This window comes from Pan troglodytes, chromosome 9 (assembly GCF_028858775.2).
Source record: "Pan troglodytes isolate AG18354 chromosome 9, NHGRI_mPanTro3-v2.0_pri, whole genome shotgun sequence".
In the NCBI taxonomy this organism is placed as follows: Eukaryota; Metazoa; Chordata; class Mammalia; order Primates; family Hominidae; genus Pan; species Pan troglodytes.
Window position 1 is genome coordinate 131,012,645 of NC_072407.2, and position 15,817 is coordinate 131,028,461.

A 15,817-nucleotide genomic window follows, 5' to 3' on the forward strand; every position below is an offset into this window, starting at 1 on the left:
CTGAGTGAAATATAAAAGTAGAAGCAGCAGCTGGAAGAGTCCTGTAGACACTTTCCTGGGCACTTCCTGGTCCCTAGAGAGGCCCAGGGAAGCCATTTCTGACTTTATCTCACAGGGGTTCTTTGGGAGGGATGCCAGTGGAACTGGGGATAGACCACAGGAAAAAGGAAAGTTCCAGCTCAATTTTGTAATAACTTTGATGAAGCGCAAATTTTCCTAGGCAGAATCCAGGTTGGGTTGGGAGGTAAACAGGAAGCACAGATAGGAGTACAGAAGACAAGGTAGATGGGGAGGGGTGAAGCCTGAAAGCCCTGCGTGTTTTCTCAGCAGGGAGGCTTGTAGCCTGGGGCAAGATTTCAGTCCTGCTCACCAGCTGACAGGATATAAACTTGGTGCTGTTGATGGGGGACAGTGGGAGTGAGACTGGCCTTCCTGGCTGCATGGGAGCTGGATGAAACCCGTCACTGCCAACTTTCCGCAACTTCCCTAGTGACCTGTATGATGCAGCAGAAGCAGTCATAATCCCCCTTAGATCATAACTCCAATGGCCTGAGAATCACACCCCATCCCCCACAGCGCCTGCAGCAACCCTCACCCAAGCTCAGATCCGCCTAACCCTACTCCCACCTGATGGTCTTTCTCTACCTGCCCTGGTAGCTGAAGACAAAAGACATAATCCCTTGGGAACTCCATGGCCTCACCCTTCACCTGAGAAACCAAACTACTTATCCAGGAGACCTTAGCCAAGCTTGTATCCCCTCTATATTACCACAGCTGATGCTCTTGAAAGCGCCACCGCCTGGCTGGAAGCAAACCAACTCACGCCATTACAGCAACTCATTAAAAAACCGCTCTAAGAAAGGAGAAAATGACAGCTAATTCCACAACCTGTAACATCCTGGCTAACCACAGGACCTGAGTCTGTCCACCTGACAACTTCACTGCTAGCATAACAAGCATTCAAAAAACCCAGTATGCTAAACAGAACAACCAAGGACCCTCACAGAGCCCACTTCATTCCTCTGCTACCTCCACTGGGGCAGGTGCTGGCATCCATGGCTGAGAGACCTGAAGATGGATCACATCAGACACTCCCCAGCACCAGCCCGGAGCCTGGTAACTCCACTGGGTGGCTAGATCCAGGAGAGCAATAACAATCACTGCAGTCCAGCTCTCAGGAAGCCCCATCCCTAGGGGAAGGGGGTGAGCACCACATCAAGAGAGCACTCTGTGGGACAAAAGAATCTGAACAGCAGACCTTGAAGCCAAGATCTTTCCTGTGACATAGTCCACCCAAATGAGAAGGAACCAGAAAAAACAACTCTGGTAAGATGACGAAACAAGGTTAACACCCCCAAAAGATCATGTCAGCTCACCAGCAATGGATCTGAACAAAAACGAACTCTTTGAATTGCAAGAAAAATAATTCAGAAGGCTAATTATTTATTAATTAATTTTTTTGAGACAGAGTCTCACTCTGTCACCCAGGTTGTAGTGCAGTGGCACATTCTCAGCTCACTGCAACCTCCGCCTCCTGGGTCCAAGTGATTCTCTCACCTCAGCCTCCCAAGTAGCTGGGATTACAGGCATACACCACCACGCGTGGCTAACTTTTGTATTTTTAGTAGAGACAGGGTTTCACCATGTTGGCCAGGCTGGTCTCAAACTCCTAACCTCAGGTGATCTGCCCACCTCAGCCTCCCAAACTGCTGGGTTTAAAGGCGTGAGCCACCGTACCCGGCCAGAAGGTTGATTACTAAGCTTCTTAAGGAGGCACCAGAGAAAGGTGAAACCAACTTAAAGAAATTTTAGAAATAATATAAGATATGGAGAAAAAAAATCTCCAGAGAAATAACATAAATAAAAAAAAAATCACAACTTCTGGAAGTGAAAGACACACTTAGAGAAATGCAAAATAGACTGGAAATTTTCAACAACAGATTCAAACAAGTAAAAGAAGGAACTTCAGAACCCAAAGACAAGGCTTTCAAATTAACCCAATCCAACAAAGACAAAGGAAAAAAAATTAAAAAATGAACAAGCCTTCAAGAAGTTTGGGATAATGTTAGATGACTAAACGTAACAATAATTAGTATTCCCAAGAAATGAGAAAAATCTAAAGGTTTGGAAAACATATTTGAGGGAACAGTCAAGGAAAACTTCCCTGGCCTTGCTTGAGAGCCAGACATCCAAACATTAGCTCAAAGAACAACCAGGAAATTCATCGCAAAATGATCATCACCTAGGCCCATAGTCATCAGGGTTTCTAAAGAAAAGAACCATAAGAGCTGTGAGGCAAAAGCATCAGGTAACCTATAAAGGAAAATCTATGAGATTAACAGCAGATTTCTCAGCAGAAACCTTACAAACTAGAAGGGACTGGAAGCCTCTCTTTAGCCTCCTGAAACAAAACAATTATCAGCCAAGAATTTTGTATCCAGAAAAACTAAGCTTCGTAAATGAAAGAAAAAAAAAGTTTTTTTCAGACAAACAAATGTTGAGAGAATTCACCACTACCAAGCTAGCACTACAAGAAATGCTTAAAGGAGTTCTAAATCTTGAAACAAAACTTCAAAATACACCAAAATAGAACCTCCTTAAAGCATAAATCTCACAGGGCCTATAAAACAGTAACACAATGAAAAACTAACAAATAAGGTATTCTGGCAACAACTAGCATGAAGAATAGAATAGTACATCACATCTCAATACTAACGTTGACTGTAAATGGCCTAAATGCTCCACCTAAAAGATACAGAACATCAGAATGGGTAAGAATTCACCAACCAAGTATCTGCTGTCTTCAAGAGACTCATCTAAGTACAAGGGCTCACATAAACTTAAGGTAAAGGGGTAGAAAAAGATATTCCATGCAAAGGGACACCAAAAGTGAGCAGGAGTAGCTATTCTTACATGAGACAAAACAAACTTTAATGTAAGAACAGTTTAAAAAGACAAAGAGCGACATTATGTAATGATAAAAGGACTAATCCAACAGGAAAATATCACAATCCTAAATATATATGCACCTAACACTGGAGCTCTCAAATTTGTAAAATAATAACTACTAGACCTAAAAAATGACAGATGGCAACACAGTAATAGTGGGGGACTTCAATACTCTCCTGACAGCACTAAATAGGTCATCAAGACAGAAAGTCAACAAAGAAATAATAGACTTAAACTATACCCTAGAACAAATGGACTTAACAGATATTTACAGAACATTCTACCCAACAACTGCAGAATATACATTCTTTTCATCAGTATATGGATCATTCTCCAAGACAGACCATATGATAGGCCACAAAACAAATCTCAACAAATTAAAGAAAATCGAAATTATAACATGTACTCTCTCAGACCACAGTGGAATAAAATTGGAAATCAACTCCAAAAGGAGCCCTCAAAACTATGCAAATACTTGGAAATTAAATAATCTGTTCCTGAATGATTGTTGGGTCAACAATGAAATTAAGATGGAAATTTAAAAATTCTTTGAACTGAACGATAACAGAGACACAACCTATCAAAAAACCTTTTGGATACAGCACTAGTGGTGCTAAGAGGAAAGCTCATGGCATTAAATGCCTACATCAAAAAAGTCTGAAAGAGCACAAATAGATAACTAAGGTCACACTTCAAGGAACTATAGAAACGAGAACAAACCAAACCAAAACCCAGCAGAAGAAAAGAAATAACCAAGATCAGAGCAGAACTAAATGAAATTGAAACAAGAAAAAAAAATACAAAAGAAAAATAAAAGAAAAAGCTGGTTCTTTGAAAAGATAAATAAAATCACTAGACCATTGGCAATATCAACCAAGAAAAGAAACGAGAAGATCCAACTAAGCTGAATTAGAAATAAATGGGAGCTATTACAACTAAAACCACATAAATAAAAAGATCATTCAAAGATATTATGAACTACTTTAAATGTGCACAAACTAGAAAACCTAGAGGAGATGGATACATTCCTGGAAATATATTATACAACCCTCCTAGAGTAAACCAGGAATAAATAGAAACTCTGAACATACCAATAACAAGCAGCAATACTCAAATGGTAATTTTTAAAACTGCCAACAAAAAAAAGTCCAGGAGCAGATGGATTCACAGCTGAATTCTATTAGACATTCAAAGAAGAACTGGTACCAATCCTAATTCACACTATTCCAAAAGATAGAGAAAGAGGGAATCTTCCCTAAATCATTCTATGAGGCCAGTATCACTCTAATACCAAAACTAAGAAAAGATATAACAAAAAAAAGAAAACTACAGAGCAATATCCCTGAAGAACAGATGTAAAAATCCTCAACAAAATACTAGCTAACTGAATCCAAGAGAATATCAAAAAGATATTACACCATGATCAAGTGGGTTTCATACCAGGAATGCAGGGGTGGTTTAACATAACCAGGTCAATAAATGTAATACACAACATAAACATGAAAACAAAAGTCACACTATCATCTCAATAGACACAGCAAAAACATTTGACAAAATCCAGCATTGCTTTATGATTAAAACCCTCAGCAAAATCAGTATGGAAGGGACATACCTTATAAAACTCATCTATGACAAACCCGCAGCAAACATTATACTGAACAGGTAAAAGTTGAAAGTATTCCCCCGAGAACTGGAACAAGACAAGGATGCCTCCTTTCACCATTTCTATTCAACATAGTACTGGAAGTCCTAGCTAGAACTATCAGACAAGAGAGTGAAATAAAGGGCATTCAGACGGTAAAGAGGAAGTCAAACTGTTGCTGTTCACCAATGATATGATTGTATACCTAGAAAACCCTAAAGACTCATCCAGAAAGCTCTTAGATGTGATAAATGAATTTAGTAAAGTTTCAGGATACAAAGTCAATGTACACAAATCAACAGCACTGCTATACACCAACAGCAACCAAGCTGAGAATACAATCAAGAATTTAATCCCTTTTACAATAGTTGCAAATAAATAAATAAATAAATAAAATACTCAGGAATATACCTAACCAAGGAGGTGAAAAATCTCTACAAGAAAAACTATAAAACACTGCCGAAAGAAATCATTGATGACATAAACTAATGGAAACACATCCCATGCTCATGGGTAGAATCAATATGGTGAAAATGACCATACTGCCAAAAGCAATCTAGAGATTCAATGCAATTCCCATCAAAATACCATGATCATTTCTCACAGAACTAGAAAAAACAATCCTAAAATTCATATGGAACCAAAAAAGAGCCCACATAACCAAAGCAAGACTAAGCAAAAAGAAAAAATCTGGAGGTACCACATTACCCAAATTCAAACTACACTATAAGGCCACAGTCACCAAAACATCATGGTACTGGTATAAAAATTGGCACATAGACCAACGGAACAACAGAGAACCCAGAAATAAAGCCAAATACAGCTAACTGATCTTTGACAAAGCAAATAAAAACATAAAGTGGGGAAAGGACACCCAATTCAACAAATGGTGGTGGGATTAATTGGTAAGTCACATGTAGAAGAATGAAACTGGATCCTCATCTCTCACCTTATACAAACATCAACTCAAGATGAATCAAAGACTGAAATCTAAGACCTGACACCACAAAAATTCTGGATGATAACATTGGAAAAATTCTTCCAGACACTGGCTTAGGCAAAGACTTCATGACCGAGAAGCCAAAAGCAAATGAAACAAAAACAAAGATAAACAGATGAGACTTAAACTAAAAATCTTCTGCAGAGTATACAAACAACCCACAGAGTGAGACAAAATCTTCACAAACTATGCATCAGACAAAGGACTGATATCCAGAATCTACAAGGAACCCAAATAAATCAGCAAGACAAAACAACAACAACAACAACAACAACAACAAATAATTCCACCACAAAGTGTGCTAAGGGTATAAACAGTTATCAAAAGAAGATATACAAATGGCCAACAAACATATGGAAAAATGCTCAACATCACTAATTATCAGGGAAATGCACATCAAAACCACAGTGTGATACCTCCTTACTTCTGCAAGAATGGCCATAATTTAAAAATAAAAAAATAACATGTTGGCATTGATGTGGTAAAAAGGGAAAACTGGTGAGAATGTAAACTAGTACAACCACTATGGAAAACAGTGTGGACATTCCTTGAAGAATTAAAAGTAGATCTACCTTTTGATCCAACAATCCCACTACTGGGTATCTACTCAGAAGAAAGTAAGTCATTATAGGACACTTGCCCACACATGTTTATAGCAGCACAATTTGCAACTGCAAAAAAATGGAAGCAGCCCAAATGCCCATTTATCAATGAGTAGATAAAGAAAATGTGGTATACCGTGCAATACTACTCAGCCATAAAATGGAACAAAATAATGGCATTCACAGCAACCTGGATGGAGTTGAAGACCATTATTCTAAGTGAAATAACTCAGGAATGGAAAACCAAACATTCTATGTTCGTACAATATGGGAGCTAAGCTATGAGGACACAAAGGCATAAGAATGATACAATGGACTTTGGGGACTTGGCAGGGGGATGATGGGAAGAAGGGATAAAAGACAACACATTGTGCACAGTGTACACTGCTCAGGTGATGGGTACACCAAAATTTCAGAAATCACCACTAAAGAACTTATCCATATAATCAAACACCACCGCTTCCCCAAAAAGCTATTGAAATAGAAAAGAAGAAACATCTAATAACAATAATCTAAGTTTTACCTTAGGTAACTAGAAAAAGAAGAGCAAATTAAATTCAAAGTAAAGAAAAGAAAATAAATACTAAAAATTAGAGCAGAAATCAACAAAACTGAAAACAGAAAATTACCAAAACCAAAAGTGAATTGCTTGAAAATGTCAATAAAATTGAGAAGCTTCTAGCCAAACTAACTTAAAAAGAGAGAGAGAAATACACAAATTACTAACATTACATATGAATAAGGACCGTCACTACAGATCACATGGACATTAAAAGGACAATAAAAAATATTAGGAACAACTCTATGCCTGTGAATTTGTAACACAGATGAAACTGGCCAATTTTTAAAAAGATACATCCACCAAAACTCACACAAGAAGAAAAAGATTTAGGCCTTAAAGAAATCTAATTAACAGTTAATAGCTTTGCAAAACAGAAACCAGTAAGCCCAGATGTATTCACTGGTAAATTTTACCAAACATTTAAGAAAGAAATTATAGCAAGTCTCTATATCTCTTCCAGAAGACAGATGCAGAGAGAAGTGAATAACTTCTTCTGGGAGGCCAACATTTTCCTAAGACCAAAACCAGACAAAGACATTCTAAGAAAAAAGAAAAAAAAAAACTACAGACAAATATCTCTCATGAACATACATGCAAAAATCATCAATGAAGTACTAGCAACTATAATCCAACAATATATAAAAACAATTACATGCCACTACCAAGTGAGATTTATCCCAGGAATGCAAGGCTGGTTCAACATTTGAAAATCAACTAATGTAATCCATCACATAAACAGGCTAAAGAAGAATAAAAATCACATGATTTCACCAATAAACGCAGAAAAAGCATTTAAGAAAATCCATCACCCATTCATAAAAAACTCTCAGCAAACCAGAAATAAAGGGAACTTCCATAACTTGAGAAAGAGCATCTACAAAAAATGTACAGCTAACATCATACTTAATGGTGACAAACTTGAAACTCTCCCGCTTGGATCAAAAACAAAGCAATGATGTTCCGTAATCAATTCTTTTCAAAGTAGTATCAGAATTCCTAGCTAATACAATAAGAAAAGGAAACCCAAGGTATACAGATTGGAAAGGAATAAAACTTTGTTTGCAGAAGACAGGATTATCTATATAGAAAATCAAAAGAACTGACAAAAAAACTCCTGGCGCTAATAAATGATTTATAGCAAGGCTGCAGAATATAAGGTTAATATACGAAACCTAATCAGTTTCCTACATACCAGCAATGAGCAAGAGAAATTTTGTTTGGTTTTATTATTTTTTTTTTAGAGACAAAGTCTCACTCTGTCATCCAGGCTGGAGTGCAGTGGTACAATCATGCCTCATTACAGCCTCAATGTACTAGGCTTAAGCGATCCTCTTGCCTCAGCCTCCTAAGTAGCTGAGACCACAGGCACACACCACCACACATGGCTAATTTTCAATTTTTTTATAGAGATGAGATCTCACTATGTTGCCCTGATCTCAATCTCCTAGCCTCAGTCGCCAAGCATTCCTCCTACTAATCCTCCCAAAGTGCTGGGATTACAGGCATGAGCCAGCACAAAACAAGGGGAATTTGAAATTAAAAATATATTAATGTTTATAGTAGCACCCAAAAAACAAACTACACAGACAGCTATATATCTAACAAAATACACGTAACAGCTATATAAGGAAAACTACAAAACTCTGGTGAAAGATGTCAAAGACCTAAATAAATGGAGAAATGTTGCATGTTCATGAATAAGAAGGCAATATTGTCAAGATGCCAGTTCTTCCAAACCTGATTTACAGATTCAATACAATTCCAGTCAAAATCCCAGCAAGTTATTTTGTTGATACTGATTCTAAAGTATTATGGAGAAGCAAAAGACCCAGAAAAACCAAGACAACACTGAAAGAAAAGAAAAACAAAGTTGGAAGGCTGACACTACCAGACTTCAAGACTTATAATAAAACCATACTAGGCTGGGTGTGGTGGCTCATACCTGTAATCTCAGCACTTTGGGAGGCTGAGACGGGCAGCAGGAGCTCGACACCATCCTGGCTAACATGGTGAAACCCTGTCACTACTAAAAATACAAAAAAATTAGCCAGGCGTGGTGGCGGGCGCCTGTAGTCCCAGCTACTCGGGAGGCTGAGGCAGCAGAAAGGCGTGAACCCGGGAGGCAGAGCTTGCAGTGAGCTGAGATCACGACACTGCACTCCAGCCTGGGCGACAGCGCAAGACTCCGTCTCGCAAAAACAAACAAACAAACAAAAAAAGAAGCCATACTAATCAAGACAGCATGGTGTTGCCAAAAGAATAGACAAATTGATCAATGGAGCAGAATAGAGAGCCCAGAAACAGACCCATATAAAAGTCAACTGACATTTGACTAGGGAACAAAGGCAATACAATGGACACATGATACAGACTTGTTAAAGGGTGTTGGAACAACTGGACATCCACATGCAACAAGAAAATGATTCTAGACACAGACCTTACACCTTTTACAAGAATTAACTCAAAATGGATCACAGACTGAATGAATGTAAAATACAGAACTATAAAACTCCTAGAAGATAATAAAGGAGAAAATCTAGGTGATCTTAGTTACAGCGATGATATTTTTAAAAAACACAAAAGGCATGATCCATGAAAAAGATAAATAATAATCTGGACTTCATTAAAATTTAAAACTTCTGCTCTGCAAAAGACAATGTCAAGAGAATGAGAACATAAGCCATAAATCGACAGAAAATATTTGCAAAAGACGCACTGATGGCCAGGCGCAGTGGCTCACGCCTGTAATCCCAGCACTTTGGGAGGCCAAGGCAGGCGGATCACAAGGTCAGGAGATCGAGACCATCCTGGCTAGCACGGTGAAACCCTGTCTCTACTAAAAATACAAAAAATTAGCCGGGCGTGGTGGCGGGCGCCTGTAGTCCCAGCTACTCGGAAGGCTGAGGCAGGAGAATGGCGTGAACCCAGGAGGCAGAGCTTGCAGTGAGCCGAGATTGCGCCACTGCACTCCAGCCTGGGCGACAGAGTGAGACTCCATCTCAAAAAAAAAAAAAAAAGACACACTGATAAAGCACTGTAAACCAAAATACACAAAGTATTCATAAAACTCAACAGTAAGAAAATGAACAACCTAATTAAAAAACAGGCAAAAGATTTGAACAGACATCTCACCAAAGAAGACAGATATACAGATGGTAAATAGCATATAAAAATGCTCAACATCATATGTCATTAGGGAATTCCAAATTAAAACAATGAAATGCTACTACATAACATATTAGAATGGCCAAAATCCAAAAACACTGACAACAAATGCTGGCAAGGATGTAGAGCAACAGGAACTCTCATTCATTGCTGCTGGGAATGCAAAATGGCACAGTCACTTTCAAAGGCAGTTTGGCAGTTTCTTATAAAACTAAAAACACTTTTACCATGCAATCCTGTAATCATGCTCCTTGGTGTTTACCCAAATGAACTGAAAACTTATGTCCACACAGAAACCTGCGTGCAAATGTTTATAGCAACTTTATTCATAATTGCCAAAACCTAGAAGCAACTGAGATGTCTTTCAGTAGATGAATGAATACATAAAATGTGGTATAACCAGACAACGAATATTTTTCAGTGCTAAAGTGAAATGAACTCTCAAGCCATAAAAAGACATGTAGGAAATTCAAATGCATATTACTAAGTGAAAGAAGCCAATCCAAATGGCTATATACTGTATGAATCCAACTATGTGATATCTTAGAAAAGGCAAAAACTAGGGAGACAGTAAAAAGATCAGTGGTTGTCAGGGGTTAGAGAAAAGGGAAAGATGAATAGGAGGGACACGGAGGATTTTTATAATACTATTCTGTATGATACTATACTGGTGATACATGTCATTACACATTTTTCTAAACCTATAGAATATACACCTCCAAGAGTAAACCCTAATGTAAACTATAAACTTGGGCGATAATGATGTAACAATGTAAGTTCATCAGTGATAACAAATGTACCACTGTGGTGTGGGATGTCAATAGTGGGGGATGTTGCATGTGTGTCAAAACATGGAACATATGGGAACTCTATATTTCCTGTTCAATTTTGCTGTGAATGTAAAACTTGTCTGAAAAATAAAAAGTTATTAATTTTTTGAAAAATAATCATCTTCCATCTAAGTAGTGTTACTCAAAAAAATAAGTGTCAACTGCCAACCACACAAATGCCTTCGGGAGCTTCAAAAAGTTAAGGCAGGGAATTAGATTTCAAAATGTAGTTCCTCATATATTCATGAAGTGATTTCTTTCAACTTCTTAAAAATATTTTTAGGCCAGCAAAAAGTCTGATCTTTTATATACATCTCCATTTATAAAATTAAAACTCTAACACATAATTTGCAAATCATCTAAAACTACATTAAATTCACTGAGTAAAATTATAAAACTAGTAAATACTTTGTATTTTCAGCAAATATAAAACAAGATCTTTAAATGTAAAGTACTTTCATATGTAAAAACATAGCCTTGATTGGCTGGGCACGGTGGCTTACACCTGTAATCCCAGCACTTTGGGAGGCCAAGGCGGGTGGATCACGAGGTCAGGAGTTCAAGACCATCTTGGCCAACATGGTGAAACCCCATCTCTACTAAAAATACAAAAATTAGCTGGGCATTGTGGCGTGTGTCTGTAATCTCAGATACTCGGGAGGCTGAGGCAGGAGAATCACTTGAACTTGTGAGTTGGAGGTTGCAGTGAGCCGAGATCACACCACTGCACTCCAGACTGGTGACAGAGCAAGACTCCTTCTCAATCAATCAATCAATAAAATAGAGCCTTGATCAACCAATTTCCAAACAGGCTGAATAAACAATCAGAGTATTTTTAAAGTTCAATGACTTTGTAAAGGAATAAATCAAAATCTCTTCCTTATATACTCCTGCCAAAATTTTAATTTGCTAATTTTTCATCTTAGTAATTATTGCTACCAGCTGGGCACAATGGCTCATGCCTATAATCCCAGCACTCTGGGAGGCAGAGGTAGGTGGATCACTTCAGCTGGTTCATGGCCAGCCTGGGCAACACAGCAAAACCTTGTCTCTACAAAAAGTACGAAATTAGCCAGGTGAGGCAGGAGGATCACTTGAGCCTGGGAGGTCGAGGCTGTAGTGAACTGTGATCATGCCACTGTACTCCAGCCTGGGTGACAGAAAGAGACCTTGTCAAAAAAAAAAAAAAAAGAGCAAGCATTACTACCAATTACTACCAACTACTACTATCCAAGCATGACAAAAATCAACAATTCTTGATAAGGCTGAGGATGCAGAATGAGAAAAAAAATCCCAACGTATGTAGGATCAGATTTCTATGATAAGAATTTGTTCTTCTTTCACTCATTTATTCACTAGCTATTTACTGACCACTCACATGGTGCTAAGCACTGTAGTAAGCACTAGAGATGCGATACAGAAATGATAAACAATAAACCTTTGACTTCTTAGAATTTGTTTCTAGTGAGGAAAACAAATACTTTTTAAAGTAAACAAACACATAAATAAAATGATAGTTTCATACTCTGAAGAAATAAGGAGGGATCTACTTCACGTAGGGTCAGAAACAGCCTTTCTAAGGAGGTGTTATCTAAATGAAGTCCTAAAGACTGGGAAGCTACCAGATGTAGCAAGAGCACAGTGTGAACGGAGTCATGGGATGATCAAAGTACAGGAAAGAACTCAGGCCCTTTTACAAACTGCCCGAAAGCTGGTGTGACCACAGCATGGGAGTGAGGAGGGATGGTCCTGACATGATGTAGAAGAGGCAGGGATACCCAGATTGTGTAGGACCCTCGTAGACCTCAGTAAGCAGTTTGGGTTTAGCTCTACATGCAGTGGGAATCTATCCAAGAGTTTCAACCACAATACTAACAATATTTGATTTACATTTTATACCATTCTGGCAGTTTATAAGGTTATAATAGATTATAGGATGCAAACATCAGCCCAAACAAGAGATCATGCTTGAGCTAGCTTGGTAACAATAAAAATGGAAAGAAATGGACAAATTTTAGAAATAACTGTCATTCTAAGAACAGTCTTTGCTTATGTCCTTGGAAGTCCCTTTGTCATGGGATTATCTGAAAAACAATGGATGCTATCAATTATCTTTTTAAATGGATGAAGTTCAATGAAAAGAGAGAGAGAGGGAGAGACTTAAATCTCAGCCTGGCCCTATCCTAAATACAGAAATGTATGCAAGTTACTCAACATCAATGAACAGCACTTTACTCATCTATGAAATGGGAATAAATGACACCTACCTTTCACAGAAGCATTATGAGGTTAAATAAAAATCCTGGCAATCTGCCTATACATTTTGTTCATGCACATATGTTCTATAAATGTTAATATTTACTCCCACTCCTGTAGTTAACAGCATTTTCTAATGCCCTGAATGGAAAAGGAGTTACTTAATATCAAGGAATGCATTTTTGATGATGGAATTTCAAGCATGAGAACATTAGAGCACAGGAGATATTCTGAGGCAAGGAAGCATTCCCCTGAAACCAAGTGATTACCCCACCTACCATGACACAAGAGCATTCAGATTACTGTATATATTTATAAAATACTTGATCTTCAGAAAAATCAAACTGTTAAATATTGATGAATTCTGCTTAAAATACAAAGGTAGTTAATACACTCTTAACTTGAATAGGAACCATTAATATCAACTACTATAAAGCTGACAGTGAAACATTAAAATCCTAAGTATTTTACTAAGCAACAATTATTCTTATACCAACAAAACTAGATTTACAGAAGGAAAAGATCAAAACAAGACTTTTATTACAGCACAGGTAGAAAAAAACACCCACCACAGCTGGGCTTAAATTTGCCATTTTAAAATGAACATTTAAAAGCTGATGCTTATTTGCTAAAGAATAAAGCACTAAAAGATAGAATACTTTTAGGACCTGGTAACACTGATGTTAAACTCACAAAACGTTTTATTCTGTGTAGTGGGGCTCAATATAATTAGTGTCAGGGTTTACCTAATTTTGGCCTTTTAAAATTATTAAATTTTATATCTACTGTGACATATTCCTGAGATTACTAGAATTTTTATTAATTTCCATTAATTTCAAACTAAATACATTAACTTTCTTGAGAAGGTTCCTCATCCACAGTAGCTGATCTGTTTGTTTTCTCAACAGACATCTTTGTTCGTTTACTCAGAGAACAGAATAAAAAGATAAGGGAGGGGATATCTGCAGCACGACATGTAATTCTAATTAATTACTACGAAAGGGAGGGAGTTGTGGGCTCACCACAGCATCACAGACCTATTATTCAAGACATCTTAAAAAGCATTTTATCCATGGCTAATATTCAGCTAAGACACACCAATACGGGTAAATGAGATCGGTATAACTAGTATCTGTTCTATTGCTTTGGGTCCATGCTGTATCAGCTGTTTAAATATTTTTACTATCACTAAGATTACAGTCCCCAGTTGGCCTGGGTGCTCCCTTAGGGGCTCTAGATTTGAAGGTTCCAAATGCAAACTGGAAGACAGTTTACATTTCTGGGCTCACAATTTAGAAAGAAATAAAAACTTTTAAGGGCAGGCACAGACACATTTCAAAGTTTCCAAGATAAGACTGAAAGAAATCAGTATCACTTAACTTACAGAAAGAAAAAAGATCACAGCCAATCAATCTGTCACTTTTATAAGCTAACAGAACAAGAGAAGAAAGGGTTAAGATGAAGGACCAAGAATTTTGGTTAAATAAAAAGAACATCAAGTGATATTATTAAAAAGTAGAAACTGACAGAGATATAAAATTTGTAAATAAGTAGCCGCCGAAACAGATTACATCAGTGTATAATGGTGGTCTTATCTGAAGATTAAGCAGTTTCTCAAATTTGTTATAGAGTGAAATAGACGCAGAAAAAGGTGGCAGTCAAGAAACTGAAATCCTTGTAGACCCCACTGCTAACACTCAGTATAGCTTAGGACACCAACTTCAGTAATTTGGACCTCAGTTTCCTCACTTGCAAAATTAGAGGGTCTAATTGTATGTCTTTTTCTCTCTTAGTTATAAAAAAGTATGATTCTAGGCTAATATGGGTTATGGCTAACACAATATGGCAAGAATACAGGAGTAAGCCATGGGAATATATCAATGATTACATACAATGAGGCAAAGAACAGGTGCAAATGCATTATTACAATGCACTAAATTACTACTTTGATATAACAAATGGTATACCAAGTAGTATGAAATTTTTTAAGAAGCCTGACAAGATACTTATACCAGGAAACGAACTATCTATCTAGGTCACTAATACTGTACGTGAATATACAATCAAGTAACAATTATACGTTATAATATTTGGTACCAAAATACCATGCTTGCCTTCTGAAGGTCATTTTAAAAAACAGCACAGATTTTTTAAAATTTTTTTCATGTTATGCTTTGTTCATAAGAAAAAGAACATTTGCATTCTCGAAGCATATGGAAATTAACAGTGAGAAAAAAGAGATGCTAAAATGTCTTAGGTTGTAGAGGGATTAAGAAATTCATTCCTGACATACCAACGATGTACTCTAGATAAAAAAGATATGATTTTCATCCATCTATTAGTAATCACTTATCATAAATGCACTCAATATTTTCACTTAAAAATTAACTCACCAAATGGAAGCATTTTATGAAATATGACATGAAACTTAGTAATTAAGAGCTTCCCTACATTCTCAAAGAAGCCGAGGTGACATGCAATAAAACATATATAAACAATACGTGAATTTGGCCATCTTACTTATTTATATACAAGCTAAAATTTGATTTCCAATCCTATACTCTGACACCTAAAAAGAAACGCACTTAATTCTGGTAAGTTTTCCTTAAGGTGACCACAACTAAAAACTTCAGTATATCACACACGATGAAAGCACTGGACTTTTTTGGATCATTTAGCTTCAGGTACATGATTAATACTTTTTGAGAAAAAATATAAATGCCCATATCTTACTCTCTCCCAAAGATAGCTGAAAACTTTGTATAGAAGAAAGCTTTCCTCCTAAATGCTTTCTTTACAATGACTAATTCA

At 37.2% G+C, this 15,817-nt stretch overlaps 1 protein-coding gene across 11 annotated transcripts in view; it reads right to left on the reverse strand.

Annotated features, from left to right (window-relative positions):
- The window catches only part of ARHGAP32 (Rho GTPase activating protein 32), a 317,736-nt gene that overhangs the window by 113,356 nt on the left and 188,563 nt on the right, over positions 1–15,817 (reverse strand). The window contains exon 1 of one of the 11 annotated variants that reach the window (XM_054662830.2): positions 371–566. The exons of 9 other annotated variants lie outside the window; for them this stretch is intronic. In XM_054662830.2, coding sequence (XP_054518805.1) covers positions 371–520 — 150 coding nt within the window. In that variant the 5' untranslated portion in view covers positions 521–566. Of the gene's footprint in view, positions 1–370; positions 567–15,817 lie in introns of those variants that run through there. One more of the 11 variants, XM_063783524.1, reaches the window with a different exon arrangement.